General features: G+C 39.8%; 1 protein-coding gene across 5 annotated transcripts; it reads left to right on the top strand.

Annotated features, from left to right (window-relative positions):
* The first annotated feature begins 52 nt into the window (after nucleotides 1-52).
* On the top strand, nucleotides 53-22626 carry Mterf3 (mitochondrial transcription termination factor 3). Of its 5 annotated transcripts, XM_029570813.1 has the most exons (10): nucleotides 53-307; nucleotides 1667-1778; nucleotides 1861-1942; nucleotides 2918-3262; nucleotides 4635-4787; nucleotides 11588-11777; nucleotides 14289-14436; nucleotides 14737-14808; nucleotides 18478-18639; nucleotides 22380-22626. In XM_029570813.1, exons 3-10 carry the CDS (start codon nucleotides 1882-1884, stop codon nucleotides 22572-22574), a joined length of 1326 nt encoding a protein of 441 aa, XP_029426673.1. In that variant the 5' UTR covers nucleotides 53-307; nucleotides 1667-1778; nucleotides 1861-1881; the 3' UTR covers nucleotides 22575-22626. The 5 variants fall into 5 exon arrangements, with proteins under 5 accessions (XP_029426673.1, XP_008846081.1, XP_029426675.1 ...); XM_008847859.3 differs by lacking the exon at nucleotides 1861-1942; XM_029570815.1 differs by lacking the exons at nucleotides 1667-1778; nucleotides 1861-1942 and having other exon boundaries at nucleotides 3100-3262.
* Nucleotides 22627-22632: the final 6 nt, after the last annotated feature.

Genomic DNA, 22632 nt, shown 5'->3' with positions numbered 1-22632 from the left:
CCAGGCCAGCTGTGTCCCCGGCCGGCCTCCCGGCGTCCTCCCCACGCTCTGCGAAATGGTCTGGCCCACTCCTACCGCAACCCACGTGGGTCGCGGAGCAGGGCGGTGCGGAGCCCGGCGGTCGGACCCGGGTGTGCGGCGCTTCTACGAGGTTAGTGCCACCCCGCGGGCTCCGAGGCGCCGCTGACTTCGAAGACGCCCAAGCTTTAGCCCCGGGAAAGCCGGAGCCCCCGGGCCTGAGGTCGCAACCCGGAGGGCACGAAGTACGGCCCACCTCACCCAGGGGCGGCCGGAGCCTCGCGGCCTGGTAGGTGTCGGTGGCCCGGAGAAGAGGGGTCAGGCTCCGTCGGTGTGTGTCCCTGAACCGTGTGATGGAAGCGCACCGGGCTGGTGTGTCATCCGTTTAGAAGCCCGGTGTGTAACCGGCTTCCTGCGGAAGTTCGGTTTGGGGACCTAAAACCGGGTGGGTTAAAATGGCCTAGGGAGAGCGACCGCATTATTGGTGAGGCCCTTTATTATGAAGCCGCCCCTGTGAACTCATCCCCGTAGTTCAGTACCAGTTTAGAGGTCGAGATCCTAGTCCCAAAAAGACTGCTTTTCCTGTTCCTAACGCTATAAGTACTACACAACATAGGGGAGAGCTAGTGTACGGTATTTTAACGGACTAATTTAGAGACTAAGGGTGCTTTCTTTCATGTTCCTGATGTGCCCGCGCAAATGCCTTACTCGCTTTTGAGTGCGATGTGTGCGTGCACCTGTCCTGGTTTAATTTCCTCTCCACAAGCATTGCAGCCCTCCCTGAGGCTCTAGCTTGGTGGAGAGACATTGAGAGGATGCGTCCAGAGAGGAGGAGGAGACCTGTTTTTCTTCTGCATTAACCTTTACTAAGTTAAGATGTAGATACAAATGAAATGGTAATGTAAGGGGATTGCACAAATTAAAATGGAGGGTAAACAGAATCTACCAAATGGGGAAAGGATTCTGGAGAGACTCCTGAGGGAATTTGGGTTTGGGGAAGTTGGCTTGGAAGTACCAACCAAATATCACACGTGCTTAGACAAACTTTGAAATCTAAAATGTTAAGCATTAATAAGCCCTGAGAATCAATTTATTGTAACATCTCCTTCACAGAAAATATTTTGGGGCAGAGAGTGAAGTCCAGGTGAAACTACAAGTCTCTGATTCCATCTCCAGCTCAACACAAAAAGGATAGTTACTGAGCCACCATCACAGGCTAGAGTAGCATGTCCAGATTTTTGATGTTGCTGTAGGATGTTGTCATCTACAAAGCTGGATGTGGAGAACCTAAATCTAGCTACAGAGGAAAGAAAAACAAACATCTCATGTTTTAATTAAGTTTATGACTTCACTGGGCTATAATCAACTGTCTTTGGCTGCATGTGACTGTGTGTTGGACATGCCTGGTTGTGCCAGTGCATCTCAAGAAGCTTGTTCTTGTCAAGATAGTAGCTAAGCACCCACTTTGATGTACTTATGACTACAGTGCAGACCAGAGGAAGTTTAAGGAAAATTTTGACAAGTTTGGAAGTTAGTTTTTCACCAAAATGTGAAAAAACTTACCTATCCCACATGGCTATCCAAAACACCTCCTGTCTCAGATCACTTCAGAATGAAAGTGACATTTACCCTTGTATAATTGTTTTAGCAAACTCCCCAAACTACATATCGCCAAGAGGAGATTGGATCCTCAAGTTCTGGGTCTCATTCAGGGCCTAAAACAAACAGAATTCCATTATGTAGCAAAACAAAGCACAAAGGTAAGCAACAGTTAATTGACAGTCACTTGTATTTTGCTGGCTAGTCAGTAATACTCATGGCCACCATTTTGCTGGATTCCAGGTGGATTTTATTGTTCCACTCATGCTCGCCTTGAACTTTCTGCAGTCCTTCTGCCTCAGCCTACCTGGTACTGGGATTACAGGTGCCAATGCCCTGCTCTCTATTTTATTTAGATTATCTTGAGTTAGTAGTATGTACATCAAGTTTACCTTTCTAGTTCTTCAGTAGTCTTGAAGTTTGAAGTAGGAACAAATATTTTGTGTTGAAATATATAAGTATTACTGGTCATTTCTTTATTACTTCTATTATATTTCTGGGGAGGGGGTCTGGTTTGCTTACTTGCTTGGGTTTGGGGGGTTTTTTTGAAACAGTTTCAGTACTTTAGTCTGGATGGCCTTGAACTTTCAGTGCAGCCTCTGCCTCCTAAGAGCTGGGGTTACAGAAGGCATGCACTGCCATGGCCAACTACTTGCTATTTTGACCTTTTCTATTTGAAAGCTGTTTTTCTTGAAACGGAATTTGACCAAACAAGTTTTGTTGAAGGCTCTTTTGAAGAACTGTGAGAAGTAATCAACAGTTTCAACTAAAGAAGCAGCTTTCACTGTTCTATGTAGCAATGATACTAGAATTGATTTAAGACTATGGGTTTCTTTCTGTTTATTTTGTGACTAATTTATGTACATAAAATATATTTTAATAACCCAGTATTATTTTGATCTACTATTTCCTAAATGCACTTCAAATAAAATTCCAAGGATATTTAATTATATCACTGGGTCTGTTTAAGAGATCAAATTAATAATTGATTTGGTTCTATTGTAATTTAAACATTTATAGACTAGTTTAAATGTTTTTCTTACACCAGTGGTTTTGGTTTGAAATTTTAAAGTGTATCTTTATTTTTCCAGCTCAGAAATTTCCATCTTGATTGACGGTTGAGACTGCCTTTGCTTGTGGCTTTTCCTGTGTAAAAAGCAGTTCATTGCCTTAGTCATAGTTATTTAAACTTTGTTCTTTTAGAAACTGAGTTCCAGGTTATCTTTCTGCCTTTTGAATACTATTTGAACCATTTAAGTAAATTATTTTCTCTTTTCATGGTTGTATTTTTTCTTTGTAGGCTACTTTAAGAAAAAAATGGCCCTCATAGCCCAACAGATACCCAGATGGTTTCACACAATTAAATTGAGTAGCTTCATTAAAGCTGCACAGCTCATAAAACACTCTGTGTGGCCAGGAAAAATATTGTTGAATGGCGTATCTGCTCAGGCTCTGTTGCCCTCTGACAATTGCTTTCTCCAGTGGGGATTTAAGACTTTCAGGACTTCCTCCTCATGGACTAGTTCCCAGTCGGCCAAGTCAAGTAGGCAAGAGAGCAGCAGTCCTACCCAGAGTTCTCTCCTTCCTTCCATGAGTGAGCAGTCAGAGAAGATACCCAGCTTCCACTCTGAGCTGCCTTTAGAAGGTAATTCTGAACTTTGAAAGAAGTCCCTCTTTCACAGGTGGACATGCGTCCATGCTACTAGCCTATTTCAGTTCATAGTCTGTACCAGGCCAAAAAAAAACAAAACAAAACAAAAAACCTGTGTCAGTTTTGTTTGGTTAATTATGTTATATCTTTATTTTACTATATTTGTTGGCTAATATGTATAGATTATTTTATAGCTAAATGTGTAAAACATTTGCTTTATAAATACTTTATTATGTAACTTCCTTTGTGTTTTTAATTAGAATTAGGGTATAATATCACATTCATGTTTGGGGTGTCGAGTTTTGACATAAGCATTTAAATGTGTAATAATCTCCAAATGGGAACAGTTATACCTCAGCTTTCCCTTGAATTGCTTTTTGGTCACCCATCTTTGTTCTGTGCTTCCTATTCTAGGAATTCAGTGTTATGCCACAGAGCAGGATAATCATTAGTAGAATGTGAAAGAATGTTGGAAGGGGAGGCAGGGAGGAGAGGCTGGCTATGAAAAATGATAGTTAACAATTAGAGCAAAACATAGAAAAAGAAATCATAGTCTTGAGTTTCTTAAAGTTACAATTTCGAATGTCTTCCATACCGAATTGTATTAAAAAACAAAACCTCTGAATCAAGGCTGAAGAGGATTACAAAGGATTGCAGTTGGAAAGAACAATCATGGTTTCTTAAAGATGTTTGAGGATAGCCTAGAGAGGAGGGCATTGGATCAAAATGAATAATTTCAGAATGTCATAACTTTGACCTATAGATTCAGGCTATTGAAATATGTCATGTTTTGGGCCAAGTTAACAAGCTGTGGTAAATCAGATCTCTCAGAATATGAAAAGCAGGTGATTTCTGATAAATCACTTCACTGTTGAGAAAAAGTGAAGGAAAAGAGTTGTGCACCTTAGCAAGGCATGGTGACTCACGCCTGTAATCCAAGTACTTTGGGAGGCTGAGGCAGAAAGATTACATTTACTGTCTCTAAAGAGAATGTCTTGAAACTTACCAACAAATTTCTTATCTTGGAGGAGCAGTAGTTGGGCTCTCTAAGTACTCTTAGCTTTGCGTCTTAGAGGATAGGGTATTTTGGAGCTCTTGGGGAGGGGGTATTCCTACTCTTGGCCCATGCTGGCCTCAAACTTGCTGCAATCTTCCTGCCTCAACCTGCCCAGTGTAATTCTGGGATTATAAGTGTGTATGACTTTGCTGGGCTTGGACTTCTTAAACATCTAACTCTGAAATTGTCTCAATATTTAACAAGCAGAAGGCACAAACTAGAGGAGATAGAATCTTCATAGAAATAATTTTAAGTATGTACATGAGAGTGCTGACTTGCTTCTCTCTTTCCACATGTCTGTCTTCGAAGAACTGGATGACTTACCTTCAGTGTCTCCATTGCAGCAAATTTCTGAGGAGGAGGCAATTCAGATTATTGCACACCCTCCATTGCCCCCAGCCTCATTCACACTTGGAGACTATGTGGATCATTCTGAGACACTGCAGAAGCTAGTGCATCTAGGTAAGTTTCTGGCCTACCAGTACATCTTTGCTGTGCTCTTTTATCTTCTTGCCTTACATTTTAAAGTAACATTTGATCTGATTCGATTTTTTTTTTTTTTTTGATAGTTTGCTGAGACAGTCTCATGTTGCCCATACCAGTCTTGAACTTGCAATGCAGTTGAGACTGGTCTTCAACTCCCGATCCTCCTATGTCCACCTCCTGAGTGATGGCATTACAGTCATACATCAGCACACACAGTTTAAATTAACATTTTAATCCTTACGAAAGTGGTAACTGTAAGTGAGCAGTGGTCGAATACTGTGCAAAGGCCTCTAGTGGAAAACTCTGTTCTCTACTTCATCCTTCCTGACTGTGCATCTCATCGCCAGAAATGTATACCAAATGTTTTTCACTTGGTTTTTACTTAACTTCCACAGCTTAAAAACAATTGTTTACAATGCTGCTGCCTGTTTTCAGCAGATTTAGATATCAGCTATCTCTGATATATACATACATACTTTTCTGTATTCCCTTGTTCCCAAGGTATTAGACAAACCATTAGTTGGTTATGAGTGTTGATAGCTAATCTAATAGAAAATGTACTGTTATTTTCCTTCCTGTACAACTTTTTAGTTGCCTTGCTTTTTATTCAATTATTTTTTCTTTACTGCTACGGTTAAATTTTACCATATTTTCTACCCTTTCGGAACAGTTTTTGCAGTCAGCCCTATCAGTGATATGTTATTCCACTGACCACATTGACTTATGGTGCGCTGCTGTCTGTCTGTCCTGTTACCCCTAACCTTCCTCCTGGAAGGTCCTGCTCTGGTTAATTCTCAGCCTGTACTATAACCATCTTAGTATCTTGATTTGTAGGTTGCCTTGGATTTAGGTAAAGGAGCCGGGGAATTTCACTGCAACTTTCATTTGGTCTTGTTTGTAATTTAGTGCCTTACTGTTTACTGGCCTTCCTGTCTTCCACTGCCTGGCTTGGCACTTCCATAACTTGATTTTTCAACAATGACCCTCTTTTCTCTTGAGTTGAGAGGCATAGAATAGGTAAGAGCCTGAGGAATCTCCCCATGTAGTCATACATAGTCCCCTAATTTTAGCCTGTACCTCATCTTGAACATCTTAAATCTCTAGGAACTCCAATTTCTAAGCCTTTGAGTTTTTTGTATTACATACTGAGTATCCCTTATCCAAAATGCTTGGAACCAGGAGTGTCTTGAGATTTGGGGTGTTTTTGTATTTTGGAAGAATGCTTGCATCGACTACCTGTTGAGCATCTCAGATCCAAAAATCCAAACTAAAAGTGTTTCAGAGTTTGGCATGTTGGGTTGGGGCTGAGCACCCCGTTCTAATCAGCTTTCTCCTTTCTCCTCTTCAATCAGTCTTTCCCTGTGTTCTCATGTTGTGCTTTGGGGATATAGATCAATCTCGTTTCACCAAAGAAGCTCCTCTTTGTTTCTCATTCTCCATATTTTGGGTGGCTGATTTTTATCAGAAGAAAAACTGTGCTGTGCTAGAGTCCTTCAGAGGCTGTCCTTAATTTTTGCTTTCTTCCTTCCCTCCTTATATCTGCCTCACTCTGTGGATTCCACCTTCCATGTCTCTAGTCTGTCTGCTGTCACCCTGTATCACCTTCTTTAGGAGCTCATTTCTCACTGAACAACTACAAGTGCCTTTTAACTTCATAATTGAAACAGAGAGAGAGAGAGAGAGAGAGAGAGAGAGAGAGAGAGAGAGAGAGAATGAATATATACATGTGGAAGCTAGAAGGCAACTTTTTTGTTTAGTTGATTGGTTGTTTTGGTTTGGGTTTTGAGATGGGGTCTTTCCCTTGGTCTGGAACTTGCCAGGCTAATTGGTCATTGAGCTCCAGAGATCTGCCTGTCTCCCTATCCAGCACTGGGATTACAAGAGCATACCACCACTGTGCCTGCCTTTTTCTTTTTCTTTTTTTTTTTTTTTTAATGTTGTTTCCAGGGCTCAAACTAGGGTCCCCATGCTTACACTGTTATCTCCCCAGACTTGATAATCTTCTTTTCAGCTGAATTGGCCCTGGAAATTTCTGTAGTGTTGTTTTCTATAATGCAAATTGACCATACCAGTTACCTGCTTGAAATCTTTCAAAGCTTTTCCAAAGCCTCAGAGCACATCCTGCTTTCCTCCTGCTTATCTTTTCAACTTTACCTCTTGATGCTTTTCTCCTTTGGTTGGCCAGCTCTGATAGCTGGAGAATGTAGCTCAAGTTGAAGCAATTTTTAAAGCGTGTTCTCTGCCTCTGCAGCCAGAGTGACTCACCTCACGGCTCGCCCTATCTATCTGTCTGTCTGTCTGTCTGTCTGTCTATCTATCTACCTATCTATCTATCTATCTATCTGCCTTTTTATTCCCTAGCACTACTGCCAGGGTATGGCAATCGTTTATTCCTCTGTCTCAGGCCTTGTTACTCACCTATTACCCAAGTGTATAGGGAATGGCCTTTGTTCTCCCATGTCCCAAAACATCTGAATACATGTTTGAGAATAACAGGAATGTAAGATGGAAGGTAAAATCAGAAGTCCCACACGAGAGATACAAATGAAGGCTCTTTAATCAACCCAAGTGTCAATGAGTTTTGAATGGTTAAGGAGAAAGTGTTCTATATATGCACAATGGAATACTAGTCAGCTATAGCAGAAAATGAAATGCTGTCATTGCCAACAACATGGACAAACCGAACCTTGAGGACATGTCCAGCAAGGCATATATCACTTATAAGTGAAAGTTGAAAAAGCCAAATGTACAGAAGCAGAGACTAGAAAGTGCTTATGGAGAGGAGAGGTGGCCTTGGGGAGATGTTGGTCAAAGTGTACAAAGTTTCCATATGGATTAAGTTCTGGAAATCTATAGTCAGTGTAGCATAGTGACTATAGTTAATGTGCTGCATAATGTACTAAGAGTATACTTTAAATGTTAGCTAAAAGGTACATGTAGAGCCAGGGATGGTGGTGCATGCCTTTAATCCCAGCACTCGGGAGGCAGAGACAGGTGGGTTCTCTGTGAGTTCAAGACCATCCTGGTCTACATAGTAAGTTCCAGGCCAGCTGGGACTACAGGGAGCCCCTGTCTCAAAAAGGTACATGTGATGATATGTTAATCAGCTTTTTTCAGCAATGTTGACATACCTGAAACATCCATTGTACCCAAGAATATATACAGTTTAAAAGATGTTCTGTAAGTTCAAAGGTAAGAGATATCATCTGGTACTGCTGGGAGCAGGAGAGTCACTTACCTTTGCTTTCAGAGCAGCTTTCCTGGCCTAGGGCAGGAGATCTGGGTGATGAATGATAAACTGAAGATGTGGTCCGTACTGTTAAATAATTTACAGTATACTTAGAGCTCTGGAACATGTTTGAGCTTTTCTTCTGTGCTGATAACCTTCATAGCATGTCTCAGAAGTATCTTTAAAATGACAGTAACCAGAGGAGCCACCATTGCCTCAACAAGCAATGTTGATGTTTTGAGTAATCAAGTCTTAGTCCTTTTCTGTTGCTTTACAGATGTTTTCTGCCTTTCTCCACCTGCTCTGTCCCAGGAGGCCAGCCCTGTGCACACAGGCTCCTATGCTAACTGGCTTCTAGGCAGTAGGAGCATCTGCAGAATAAAGGCCAGAAGGGCCAGGTAGGGCCATTTTCCCCGTTCCCACAGTTCTTTGGGTCCTGTAACTGCTCTCTCCATGACAACAGCTCCTCCTATGCAGCCCTTTCTTAGTAGCTTACAGCTCCCTCTGGGCTCTGGGAAACAGTCTGCCTGTCTCTGGTGCTAGATGTGCTTTTGTGCGGTCCTTTAACTCTATTCATGCTGTTTGGACTCTCTAGAGCAATGTTTACTGCTTGCCAGACCCTGCCTGATGACTGAACAGGTATGACAGTAATAGAATGCAAAGATAATATCTACGAGGTGAAGGCTTGCTCATTTTTATCCCCAGTGCTTAGCAGAAGTGTCTGGTCCACTGGGATTTCAGTGGCTCTTTTTTCATTTTAATGAAATCCTGAGTGAGCCTGGTGATTTGGCTGAGCACTGTGCTTTCCTGATGAGACTGCTCTTCCACTGCTGCTAAGTGCAGCTCTTGAATGTTTCTCCTTGTACAGCCAGGGCATGAGAGCACATGCTGAGCAAGCCCCCTCAAAGCCTGAAACTCTTTAACAGTTGCTTAAATTTGAAGTCCTTTAGGCTAGTTTCATAGCTACCTTTCCCATTCATCACAGATTTTTGACACTGGTTTCCATCTTTTATTTTTTAATTGAATTTTTTGATTTATACAGTATAGTTTGGTATTGATCCTCTATCTACACCCCCCCCCCGTGGCCCAATTTAATGTACCCATGTGTATGTGTATATCACCTGTAGAGTCTGATTTGTGCCCCTAAATGTACACATAGCTAGAGTGGTCATTGCTCCTAGAGAAAAACCTACTTTTCCCACATCCCTAGACCACCGTAATTTCTTGCTTTATTCTAAATATGTATCCTCATATTTACAGACAAGTGTACCTTTCACCCCTCATCAAAAAAGCTTTTTGAAATAGATGGAGACTAATACAGAGTTCCAGAACTGGTCAAACACAGAGAATAAGTGTCTGTGAGACACTTAACCCTAAGTGTCACACATCTTCAATACAACCTTTTTACATAGGACATAGGCATCTCTCAATTCTCACCAGAAAAGTTTTCTTATTTTTTTTATCCATTCATGATTGGAGTTGTTTTTCTGTTGTTGTTAAACAACAAAAGAATTGCATATGGGCGTGGTGGCACATGCCTTTAATCCCAGCACTTGGGAGGCAGAGGCAGGCGGATCTTTGTGAGTTCGAGGCCAGCCTGGTCTACATAGTGAGTTCCAGGCCAATGGGGCTACAGGGAGTCCCTGTCTCAAAAAGACCAAAAAAAAAAAAAATTGCATATAGTTGATAAAAGTTCAACTATTACAAGAGATAAGCCTTGCTTCCTCTCCCACTTCTCAGAGGTGACTGATGACCAGTATTATATAGCTTTCTAGACCTTTCCCTTTAAAAACCATATGAAAAACTATCCATAGGCTTTTGATTTTTCACTAATTAGTATTTCTTAAGTTCTTTGTTTGCTTCAGATAGCGTTAGTACATATTTTGATTCTTAATTTTTATAGAAAACACAGAATGCATTTTTAGTTTCATGATCCATTGGTCTTTTCCTTATTGATCTGAAATGCCATTATTACTGTACAGTGAATTGTTTTAGTTCATTCTGGGTCTGTTTCTGATCTCCATTGTGTGTTTGTGTATGTGTGTTATATAAGTGTGCTTTTAATCTCTGCTTAATAACAACAAATTTAGATTGGAATTCTATCTGGGTCTACTCCTTATGAATTAGAGTGAATGGATATGATAATTTTTCTGACTGTGAACCATTGAGGACAGACTTTTTCTTTCATTGTTTTTATGTATAGGAGGACTGTAAATGAGCTTCTAGAAGTCATTTTAGAAGGCAGCTTTTTTGTGTGTTGTTTTGTTTTGTGGTACTGGGGATTGAACATGAAGTCTTACGTGTACTGGGCAAGCACTCTGCCACTAGACTATAGCTTCAGCCCTTTTTTATTACAGGGTCTTGATGAGTTTCCCCAGATGCTCCTGAACTCACCATATAACCCAGGCAGTCCTCAAACTTGTGATCCCCTGCCTCAGCCTTCCAAGTAGCTGAGATTATAGGAGTAGCCACTGGACCCAGACAGGAGTTATTTTTAAGCTGACAAAATTTTTTCTTGGTTGTTTGAAAAAGCGTTTCAAACAAATTTCTTGGTTTGAAAAAGGGTTTCCTTGTAGCCCCAGCTGGCCTGGAACTCACTATGTAGACCAGGCTACATAGTCTGCCTCTGCCTCCAGAGTGCTGGGATTAAAGGTGTATGCCACCATGCCCAGCTTTTTAAGCATTTTTATCTGATTAAAGGGAAAAAATTTGAGAATTAAATATTCCACTCTGTTTTGGTGAAAAATTTGAATTCCAGGTTATTTCAGTTCCCTTCCTGATCAGTGCTGAAATCTGAAAGCAGGGTGCTTTCAAATGACAATGTGATTTCTGCTTTTTTTTTTTTTTTTTTTTTTTTTTTTTTTGTTTGCTACCTCTCTGTTATTCTCTCATCCACTTAGATTACCTGAGATGATGAGGTAGTAAGCTCATGAAGGTTGTATGCTTCTGCTTTGTTGGGTGCTGGAGGCCTCTGTGTTCACCTGTTCTCATGCAGAAAAATTTGTAGGCTCCTACAAGGTACTGTGTCTATATTAAAGCTATGGAGATGCCCATGTTGATACTGGTATAGGGTCAGCTTAACCCTCCATGAAGACAATCACAGGCATGTTCTTTAAATAGTGCTCTTTTAATTAAGAAAATGATTCTTTAAGAGAAACTGAAAAGAAAGTTAAGAGTTTATCTATAGAGTACTCCACAGAGCTCCTGGATGAGCAGTTGCTATGGGGATCTGGATGGGCTCACATGCATCCTTTAAACATTATCCAAGAACCTGATAGACAAACATGATGGTCTGGTGTCAGTATTATTTGGTGAATTTGTCTTTGGGAAAAATTTAACCACCAGTGCTCTTGTTTTCTTCTACACTTGCCTTTGAAATGAATACTATAATTTTGTTATTTCTGCAACTAGTTTCATTAAAAAATATTTAAGGTTTCTATTTGTCTCTCAGTTCTCCTTTGAATAGATTGATGATTCATCATAATTTCTTGTGCGAACTTGATGACTGAATAAGTTGTCTTCAAACTGTACTTCCAATTTATTATAGGAGTGGATTTGTCCAAGATAGAAAAGCATCCAGATGCAGCCAACCTTCTTCTAAGACTGGATTTTGAAAAAGACATTAAGCAAATACTCCTATTTCTCAAGGACTTGGGTTTAGAAGATAACCAACTGGGAACATTCCTGACTAAAAATTATGCTATTTTCTCTGAAGACCTTGAAAATCTTAAAATCAGGTAAAGTTTTAAAACGATTCTTACATAATACATAGAAGTGCTCATGAGAGAAATACATGTGTGAGAAATGTTTCTTTTTTAAAAAAATATTTTATTATTTTTATTTTATGTGTATGAGTGTATTGCCTGCATGTATGTGAGGTGCAGTACCGCGGAGGTCAGAAGAGAGCTTCGGATTCCCCTGGAACTGGAGTTAAGGACAGTTTGTAGCCACCATGTGGGTGCTGGGACTCGAACCCGGGTTCTCTGCAAGAGCAGTCAGTGCTCTTAATCGCTGAGCCATCTCCCCAGCCCCAAGTCTCTGCTATGTAAGGACCTTTTTGGATTCTGGATCTCACTATGGCTTTGACTGGCCTTGAATTCATGATCCTCCTGCCTCAGCCTCCCTAATGCTATGATTATAGATGTGTGCCACCCTGTCCAGTATTTGTAAATTTTGATGGCAGACATTAGACATTCTCTTAGAAAATTATATATACTTTTCCATAAATTGACTATTTTGGTGTTTTTTTAATCTTTAAATGGCACTTGTATAAACATCTTTGTGCTTTATTCATCATTCAAAGAAACCTTGGATCTGTGAGAACCTTTACAGTGAGATATGTTAATGTATTAGTCATTGTTATATGACCAAGAGCAAGACAGTCCCGTTACAAGTTAACATTGTTAACTTTGTCACTCCCCTCCACTGAGTGGGAGCACCACCCTGTTTATTACCCAGTCAGAACTATCACTAGTAACTGGATTCCCTTTTTTGGCATCCATGTCTAGTAAAACACCAAGACCCATCAGTTCACCTTTCATATCTTAATCTACACCCCCAGTCCCCATTATTCCCTACCTAGGTAGCTGTACTAGTCTCCTAGTTGGGCTGCCTCATCTTGATCCCTCTAGACTGTTCACTGGTATTGAGCCTACATTTCAAAGGGCTTGACAGTTCCTTGAGCTATTAATAGACTAATGCCTTTTCTCTGTATTAGAGAAAAAATGAAACAAAAAACCATCTGTATTTCTTACATTGAAAAGCTTGTGACCTTATATGTTTAAGACCCTGGGCTAGGCATCAGATTTAAAAGACATGCTCTCTCCCAGTATAGGACTTAATAGTCTCATGTGATATAGACAGGCTCTCATAGGATAGGGAAAGAGTGATACCAGCATGCTGCTCCTGGCTATAGGAACACAGATTCCTTCACCATTCAAAAACCAGCTTGCTTTCTTGCTCCAGACTTATTCTGAGAAAGTGGTGCATGGTTTTCAGAGGTTGTACTGTGATTATTACTGGCCTCTTTACACATAGAAGCATAGAGAGAATCCTAGATGAATATAGTTAGTATAAATGGCAGAGCTAGGATTCAAACTGAATTAGTTTTAACTCCAGAGTCCTGACTACTGTATATATTATCTCCCTGCATTTAATTCTGTGAAGAAAACCTATACGCTGAGGGAGCATAAGTTACTTGCTCAAGTTTCTGTTTGCTCCTGACAACTGAGAAATGTTTACTACTTAGGATTTTTATAGATATTTTTCATATTCACAGGATATCTAATGAGCAATAAGCGGCTACTAAATTGGCAAGAATATGATATTTAATTAAACTTAGATTCTGGCTTTGCTATACATAGCGGCCTTGTTTTCTAAAATTTCTATAATAGCACCAATTTCATGTACTTAACTTTTCAATAAAAAAATTAGTGTGTAAAAATTAATCCTTTGTAGAAGTTTCAAATGAATAAGCTACATGTAGATTATGTAAATAATTTTTTGCCAGGCATGGTTTTGCATGGCTGTATTCACAGCACTTGAGAAGCTAAGGCAGGAAGATCAAGAGGTCAAGGCCAGCCTGGACTGTATAGTAAGGATTGTGTCTCAGAACCAAAATATCAGGCTAGGGAGGTGGCTCTATGGATAAAGTGCTTGCTATACAGGCAAGAGGACCAGAGGACAAATCTCCAGAACCCACATAAAGCCAGATGAGGATGTAGTAACTGTATATCTGTAATTGTAATGCTGGCAGGCCTACAGCAAGAGAGGCAGAGATGAGAATCCATCAAAGCATGTGGACCAGCTATCCTGGGCATACCAGTGGTAAACAACAGGAGGCTGCCTCAAAACAGGGTAGAAGGACAGCCTGAGGTTGTCCTCTGACTTCCACATATGCACCAAGGCACGTGCAGGATTCCCATCTCCCACATATACCATATACACACAGCAATGATAATAATTTTTAATCTACCCCTTACTATATTAGTAGAATTACTTTCTATTTTCAGGTAAGTAGAAACCAACCTTTCAAAATTTGGTGGGTGTTCCTAGAATTCACCCATATTTGGGCTATTATGACAGAATATTTTTCTTTACTTTCTTTTTTTTCCTGATGTAGGAGCCTTTTTAAAAACCATTACTTTGAAAAGTAGCATGATGTATGCTAGTCATAATGTATGCATATTTTCATCATTTCTCTAGTAAATGTTTCTCACATACATGTGTATTTCTGTTTATTTCCCCAGGGTGGCTTATCTTCAGTCAAAAAATTTCAGCAAGGCTAATATTACACAGATGGTCAGTAATGCACCATTTTTGTTGAATTTTTCAGTGGAAAGACTGGATAATAGATTGGGATTTTTTCAGCAAGAACTTGAACTTAGTGTGAAGAAGGTAAAAAAAAAAAAAAAAAAAAAAAAAAGAGCTACATTTTCCTGTTTAGTTACTGGTCTATATAAATCTTTGACATACAAAAATGAATTGCCCTGCTAGGTTAAGCATGACGCTCCATCATTTGAATGTTTCAGCAAGTTGCTGTCTTAAATTTTGTTTTCAGTATTTTTAAATTTCCACAATCCCTGTCATTTCTCTGTGTCATGTTTTTAGCTTCATATTCTTTGTAATGTTTTAGTTTTCCAAGCTAGTTAAATGTAGATATATGATAACATTAATTATTTATATTTGTAAATGCAGACTAGAGATCTGGTTGTTCGTCTTCCAAGGCTACTAACTGGAAGTCTGGAGCCTGTGAAAGAAAATTTGAAGGTAGGACATCTTCAGGTTTTAGAGAAACCAGTTTCTTTATTCTTAGAAGATAATAAATTTTGTTGTTGCCATAAAGAAAACTAGAGTTTAAAAGAAATTATTTCTATAAAGTCAGAAACTGAAGATTATATAATAATTCTCTCGCAGGAAGTTTTGGTCAGTGGTTTTGCACATGTTATTCAGGTGCTACCTTACTGTATGTTCTCTTTGTCAGTTTGGGGGATTATTTTCTGTGTAATTAGAATCTTTTTCAGGAACCCTGTCTCTGCCTATATTTTGAAGCGTTACTCAAGCAGTTTCAAACTTTTAGATCTTAAAATTATTGATCCATTTTGAATTAATTTTTGCAGGGTGAGCTATGGTTTCTAATTTCATTCTATAAGTGGACATCTAGCTTTCTCAGCAGCATTTGTTGAAGAGGCTAGCTTTTTTCTAATACATATTTTTGCCAGAAGAAGCTTTTGAATCCATTGGAATTGGAGTTCTAGGCATTTGTGAGCTGCCTGACACGGATGCTGGGATCCCAACTTGGGTATTCCTGATTGAACAACAAGTTCTCTGAACTGCTGAGGCCATCTCTCTAACTACAGGAAACATATCCCAGGCTGCCCACAAATGAACATGCTGTGTAGCTAAAGCTAGCCTTGAACTCCTGATCCCCCTGCCTCTGCCTCCTAAGTAGTGAGGTTAAGATGTGATCTAGTATACCCAACTGATTTTTTTGCATTTCTTAACACTTTATGACCTAGGATGTGATCTATCTTAGAGAAGGTTCCATGGACGTTTAACACAAATGTATATTTCATTTCTTAAGGATGGAATATTCTGGAGATATCTGTTAGGTTCATTTGGTGTATGGTGTATTTTAACTCTGACGTTTCCCTGTTGATTTTTAGTTTGGATGGCCTGTTGAAGGTGAGATTGAGATGCTGAAGTCATCCATTGTTATATGCCAGGACACATAACAATGTCATACCTTTAATATTCATTAGTGGTTTATGATATTGTAATCCCATATACTACTCAGTGCATGTGTATTTATAATCAGTATGTCTTCCTGATAGATTTTTTCTTTTATTAGTATTTAGTGATCTTCCTTACCTCTCCTGACTTACCTTGGTTTGAAGCTTACTTTATCAGATATCAGAATCGAAAAGCCAGCCTGTTTTCAGCTTCTATTCGCTTCACAGATTGACTTCCATCCTTTGACTTTTAATCTGTGGATGTAGGTCTTCCAGTGAAGTGTATTTCTCGGAGACAAAAAGCAGCGAGGTTGAGCTTTTTTTTTTTTTTTTTTTTTTTTTTTTTTTTTTTTGTATTTTTGAGGCAGGGGACTCCCTGTATCCCCAGCTGACCTAGAACTCTCTGTGGAGACCAAGCTGGCCTTGATCTCACAGACATCCACCTCCCAGTGCTGGAATTAAAGGGATACAGCACTACACCTGGCTGGATCTAGCTTTTTAGTTCAATTAACCAGTCTGTGTCTCTTGTTTGGTAAGTTGATAGTTACATGTAAGGTTATTACTGAGAGATGTTTATTGAGCCCTATAATCTTGTTAGTTGATTGAATTGTTGTTTGTTCTTTTCTTTCTCCTTCATTAATATTAGGGGATTGCTAGTTTACTATGTTGACTATGATGGGTTCCTTTCTAGCTCTCCTTTGTTCAGCTGTTCTTTTCATGACATTTAATCTTTCCTGTGCTTCCCAAAGAAAATTTTCCACCCATATCTAGCTTAGTGAGCCAATGAAAAAGTTTAATTGGGTTTACTTACAGGAGCATGGGTGAGGGCTCACCTACAGAATCATGGGCAACTTATAGGTGGCCGTACCACTTAAGAAAATAGCTACCTTTCACTCCAGCAACAGAAGGGTTGGGGGTCTCATGGGTCTAGTGTGCTACCTTATGAGCCTCTCTGGGATGGAGTATATCAGTGGATAATCACAGCTGCTGAAAGTTCAAGAGGGCAATGGCCATGGTGTGCCCAAAGGACAGCATTCTGCAATAAGTATTAGTAAAATAGTGTAAATGCATAATTAGTATATGGAGATGAATAAAATTCTAACAACATATTTTGAAAAATAAAGTAAAAATATTGCTAAAAGCATAATTAAAAAGGAGAAAAAGAGGGAGTACAAGGAACAAGAAAAAAAAAGGGTGACATGTTAGAGCATCTTTTTCCTGCGTCCTTGAAGACTGGAGACCAGCACTCATGTGCAGAGGGGTACAGGGTGTTCAGTTGAGCTTCTGGGCTACTGTTTTTGCTATGGCTTATGTGATATTGAGCCTACCCTGAACAAGTGTCTAATGTTCATCAGATCTGACTTCTACTTTAACGAGTTTCCCTTCTTTGTGTACCAGAGGGCACTGGTGGCCTTACTTAATTTTGTAGTCTGTAAGTTAGGTAGATTCTTCACCTTCTCAAGACTCCACAGCACATACCCCCTACCTCCCTCCATGTTGCCTACTTTTCTAGCTGAGTGTGTCTCCCAATTTTGTTGTGACTTTTGGAACTAACTAGAGCACTGAGGTCTTGTACAGGCACCAGACCTGTCTTGATGCTTTGAAGATCTCTTATGTACTCATCACCCAGCTGGAGAGGTGCAGCTGGAGGTGTCAGGTACACCTCTAGAGCTCCAGAGTTTCAGGTTGTGTAGGAGCAAATGGGAGATAGGTTCCAGAGGTCATGGGCTGTAGCAGATTAGATTCAAGCTCCCTGTCTTGCAGTTGTTCCCTGATCTCGAGCTCCCAGGGTTGCTAGCTCAGTTCCTAACAAGAGAGAGCTTGCGCCCCAGAGTACAGACTGACACAAAATAGGGTTCCTGTCCTTTGTTGACCCAGCAATTACTGTTTCACCACAACGTGCATCCAGTTTTGAGGCTTGTGTAGGCTGTAGGAGTGCCAGCCTCTTTTATCAGGGTCACCTAGCTTGCTCTCTGGAGGGGGTCTTTTGCTGCCCCTCCCCCTACTGGGTAACTAGAGCCATGTTCAGGTTAGCTTCTATCTAACTCATAATTATGTGGATTTTTCAGAGACCTTCATGGTGATCACCATGCTGAGAAACTCTTGGTTGGGAGAAGGGTTTGAAATTCAACTGACCTTAGAAGCACGCCTTTATAATCCCTTGAGGGCACTGACATAGCTGTCCCCGACACTTTCAAAATTCACTGCTTTAAAGATTTATTTTGCCGGGTATGGTGGTCTTTTAATCCCAGCACTTGGGAGGCAGAGGCAGGCAGGTCTTTGTGAGTTTGAGGTCAGCCTGGTCTACATAGTGAGCTCCAGGCCAGCTGGGGCTACAGGGAGATCCTGTCTCAAAAAAGCCAAAAAAAAAAAAAAAAAAAAAAAAAAAAAAAAAGATTTAGTTTTATTTTTGTGTATGAGTTTTTTGCCTGCGTGTATATAAGTGTACCATGTACATGCCTGGTACCCTCAGAAGCCAGAAGAAGATACCAGATCCTACGGAACTAGTGTTAACAGTTGTGAGGTGCCATGTTAGTGCTGGGAACCAAACCTGGGTCCTCTGCAAGAGTAGCTGGTGCTCTTAACTGCTGAGTCATCTCTCTACCCCCAAACTTTCATTACTTTGAATTTTAAAAGAAACAGTATATCCTCTGGCATAGTGCCAAAATCTTTCTACTCATGACTCAGTAAATTTACTTTCTTGTAGGTTTATCGTCTTGAACTTGGTTTTAAACGTAATGAAATTCAACATATGATCACCAGGATTCCAAAGATGCTAACTGCAAATAAAAAGAAGCTTACAGAGACTTTCGATTATGTGCACAATGTGATGAGCATTCCCCACCATGTCATTGTCAAGTTCCCACAGGTACACAGCTCACAACACTTTGTGAGTGCTGCTTTTGCCTGCACTTGGAGCTCCTGTTGGGTGCTGTTCTTAGTTGCAGGGCTCCTGAGAAGACTCAGGGTTTGTCTGTGTCCCCATTGCTTCTACTTCTCGTTTGCCTGCTAGAGTCAGGCAAAAGAACCAAAAGTTGTCTCTTCTCCACTTAAATTTTAAAAAATTTCTTCCCTTAAAAGTTTTTTGGATGCTACTTGTACTTTTCATTCACTCTACATAAAACCATAAGTTAAGCGATATTATAATGATTTCATACCAAAGCATAAACCAGTTCTAGTTTGCCATCCTGTCAAAGTCAGCATATTATCTAAGCTCATTAGATGTCCCTGTTCTTTACTTCCTGGGTGGCATTGTCTACTGTTACAAGAATACTGACTGTGAAAGCAGAGACCAGATCTGACTGATACATAGCCAGATCTCCAGTGCCCAGAACTATACCTGATACTTGAGCATGAAATAAATATTTGCTGAAAATAAATGATTAAATTTCATCAAAGCATTCCTTCTTCACGTTTGATCCAATTCATTCACATAGAGCTGTGTTTATTTGTCTATCATACTTTGGTCTGTAATATAGAATGTTGCTGGCATATTATGACAATATTAAAAGCCTAGAATTATATGAATGTAGCCTATGAAGCAAGTATAACTAATCTTCAACTAAAAAGCAATGAAACTTTGTTTTCTCTAAGATCATTAAGTAATTGAGAGTAGATTATAAGAGAATCTGGTTTTATCCCATCCAAGCTCAAGGGGTTAGCTATCCAGTATATAATGGAGCATTTACCCTAGGCTACACTGAGTGTGCGCATTATAAAAGAATATAGAAATCAATCCAATATGGCACGTATTCTTGGTGACTTTTAATCTAGTGTGCTATGCAGAGTTTTAAAATAAGGTTATATGATGGGAGAGTCTTAAACAGAAGACTGATAGGATTGTTTAATTCAGTAGAGAGGAGACAGAAAAATCCCAGAAATAATAACTATTGCATGCCTACTATATGCCAGCCAGCTCACTTTATGGCTTTGCTTGTATTGAGTGTTAGTATTCTAACAACTACAGGAGGTACTGTTACTATTCTTAAGAAAGAAAAAAATTCACTAAGTGACAAGGGGCAGAGCCAGGGGCAGAGCCAGATCCAGAACTCTAGCAACTGGAGTTTTAAAATGTACACTCCTTAGCAGGATATGCTGACACTCTTGATGTGGCATTTGTCAGTGCAACAGGAATAGAACTGAGGTGGAGAAAAGCCTTCAAAGTGGTGGAAGCCATATACAGTAGAGCCATTTGTTTAAAGCCCAGTTGTAGCAGCAAGATGGTTCAGCAGGTAAAAGTGATTGCTGCCAAACCTGAAAACCTGAGTTCATTCCCCAGAATTCACGTGGTAAAAAGAACTGTATGGAAAGTTGTCCTTTGACCTTCACACACACACTATAGCACGTGTGTGTGTGCATACACACGCCTAATAGATGTTTTTAAAAATTAAAGCCCAATCATAGAATTGTGGCTTCCAAATTGGGATTTTACAGACTTCTTGGGTCCTGGGGTAAGATTATTGAAAGCAAAATTTAAGCCTATTAATGGAAAATTATGTTTGGTAGTGAAACTGTGAGGGAACTGATAGAGGCTATATTTTTGGATAACTGTTTTAAAACTGAGTGGTGAGAAACTAGATTTCTCAAGTAGTTATAGTACTGGCTGACATGTACCTTATGGTTAAACATTAGGCAACTCTAACCTAAAGAAATCCTAGAAGGATAGGGAAATCCGTGTCAGGATGATGAGCATGGGAAATCACTAATGGAAGGAAGGAAGTTAACTCCCTGTCACCTCCCACTTTGGATTTCTTCTAGAGTCCACTGCAGGGTGAGAAGGATCAGAAATCCTCGGGGTAGGAGTTTTGTTTTGTTTTGTTTTGTCCCAGTCCAGTCTAACGTGAAATTTTTGTGACAATGGCAAAGTAGTTCTTGGTGGTCAGCAAATACTTCTTTATCCTAGCTTTCCTTTTTTGTAAAAGAGGGGAAAAAATTGAATTTGAATTGCAGCTTTTGGACACACAAAAGAGCACACAGTGTCAAATGATAAAGTAATTCTGAGGGCCAACACTTAAGGCACTAGAGCAAGTGAATCTGGAGTTCAAGGCCAGACCTGGCGACAGTGAATTCCAGGGAAACCTTGTCTTACAACTCAAAAAACAAGTAAGTAGTGACTTTGAGCCATATGAGAAGTAACCATAATATCTGGTCATAAGCTGTGTAAATTCTTCAAAGTGCTCTTATGTATAGGAAATAAATCATAGTTTTGGAACCTTGATTATTTTTGGTTTTCTTGTGTATGATAATTTTGTACACCAAGAGTCACTCCATAGTCATTGCGTAGGCATACTTGCAAAAACCATCCTAAGCGTATTAGATCTTCATTTGCAGTAATAATGTGCTAAGGGGAATTTAGTTACCTAAGTGAGGGCAGAATTGGATGTCAGTAGTTTTTTCAGAGACAAAAAAGATGCTTTGTTCCAAAAGCACACTAACCCCATGCTGAGTTAGCACCATGTCCTATTTTTGGTCACTGTTCTCAAAGCAAGTTAGTTTTCAACAGTTGTTTTTCATAGTGTCCTTTCCAAGTGCACAGTTAGCACTGTTTTCACTTGGACATTGGGAAAGAGACTTAGAGGTTGGTTACTGCCAATTCAGTCTCCTGTGGTGTCTGCAGTGCAGCCAAGAGAAGAGCTCCAGACCTCACATGAGTGGGTCATCTGGGCCTCTTAAGGAGTCCCAGACCGCTCTCCAGTTTGGGCCCTCCTTCCTCTAGTCCTCCCTTCTTTTTGCAGCAGCAGGCCCTGGGGACTTAGCCTGCTTCTGATTCCTGTGTCAAGTGGCTGCTACTCCCCTTAGTCCTTGGGAGTTTTAAACCAAGGCGAGTAAGGCACACATTCCCCCTGTTCAGAATCTGCTTCATTTTTAAATTCTAATTGGAGAACAGGAATTGAAAAAATCAAAAAAGACACTTTACAGATTTTTATTTTATTTATTTTCAGACCTAGATCCTGATCTCTAACATTGGTTCTCAAACTTGGCTGATAATCAGTCTAGAAAGCATGTCACAACAGATTTCTGGGCCCCACTCTCAGGTTTCAGATGAGGTGGTTTCAGGTGAAATCTAAGGATTTGTTCTTCTAACATTTGTTCTATTTACATATCTCTGGGCAGCCCATGTTCTCTGCCACCATCTAGTGTTTCATTATTGCTCTGTTGGGTTTTAGTCCCTTATAAATCCTATTTTGTTTGTTTTTGAAGACAGGCTCTTGCCTTATAGCCCAGGTTGTTCTGGAACTTGTTGTGTACTCAGACTAGCCTTGACCTTGTGATAGTCCTCTTGGGCTTACCAAGTACTCTGATTGCAGGCAGGCACTGCTATGCCCAACTTCTAATTTCTTATCTAATAATTTTCAGGGGTATGCTAGGAATCAAACCCAGGGTCCCCCATGTGCTAGGCATTTATTTTACAACTAAGCTACACCCTGAGCCTGTTTAATTACAATTACTCAACACAAAGTGTGAGCTTTAAGTCCTGTAGCATTAATCATATTTATTATATTTATTGAACATGTGGTCATTTATACTTGTTCACTTATTAAAATATTTAACCAATTTTTAATATTTCAGCTTTAATTATACAGCAGTTTTGTTTTGTTTTTTTCTCAGGTATTTAATACACGATTGTTTAAAGTTAAAGAAAGACACTTGTTTCTTACCTACTTGGGAAGAGCACAGTATGATCCAGCAAAACCTAACTACATCTCTTTGGACAAGTTAGTATCTATTCCTGATGAAGTATTTTGCAAAGAAATTGCCAAAGCTTCAGTAAAGGACTTTGAAAAATTCTTAAAAACTCTTTAGTTTTTTGATGACTATTAAAATGTTGTCTTGTGGAGGGAGGGAATAAAATAAAATGTCT

Source organism: Nannospalax galili, unplaced genomic scaffold (assembly GCF_000622305.1).
Source record: "Nannospalax galili isolate Female #2095 unplaced genomic scaffold, S.galili_v1.0 scaffold183, whole genome shotgun sequence".
Classification (NCBI taxonomy): domain Eukaryota; kingdom Metazoa; phylum Chordata; class Mammalia; order Rodentia; family Spalacidae; genus Nannospalax; species Nannospalax galili.
Note: the sequence above shows the minus strand (reverse complement) of the source record. Positions and strands in the feature narration are given on the sequence as shown.

Coding starts and splice junctions, on each gene's coding strand:
- Mterf3 (XM_029570813.1), top strand. CDS start 1,882: ATGCTCGCCTTGAACTTTCTGCAGTCCTTCTGCCTCAGCCTACCTGGT. Junction 4,788..11,587: donor GCAGAAGCTAGTGCATCTAG/GTAAGTTTCTGG, acceptor AATTTATTATAG/GAGTGGATTTGTCCAAGATA. Junction 14,437..14,736: donor TTGAACTTAGTGTGAAGAAG/GTAAAAAAAAAA, acceptor TTGTAAATGCAG/ACTAGAGATCTGGTTGTTCG.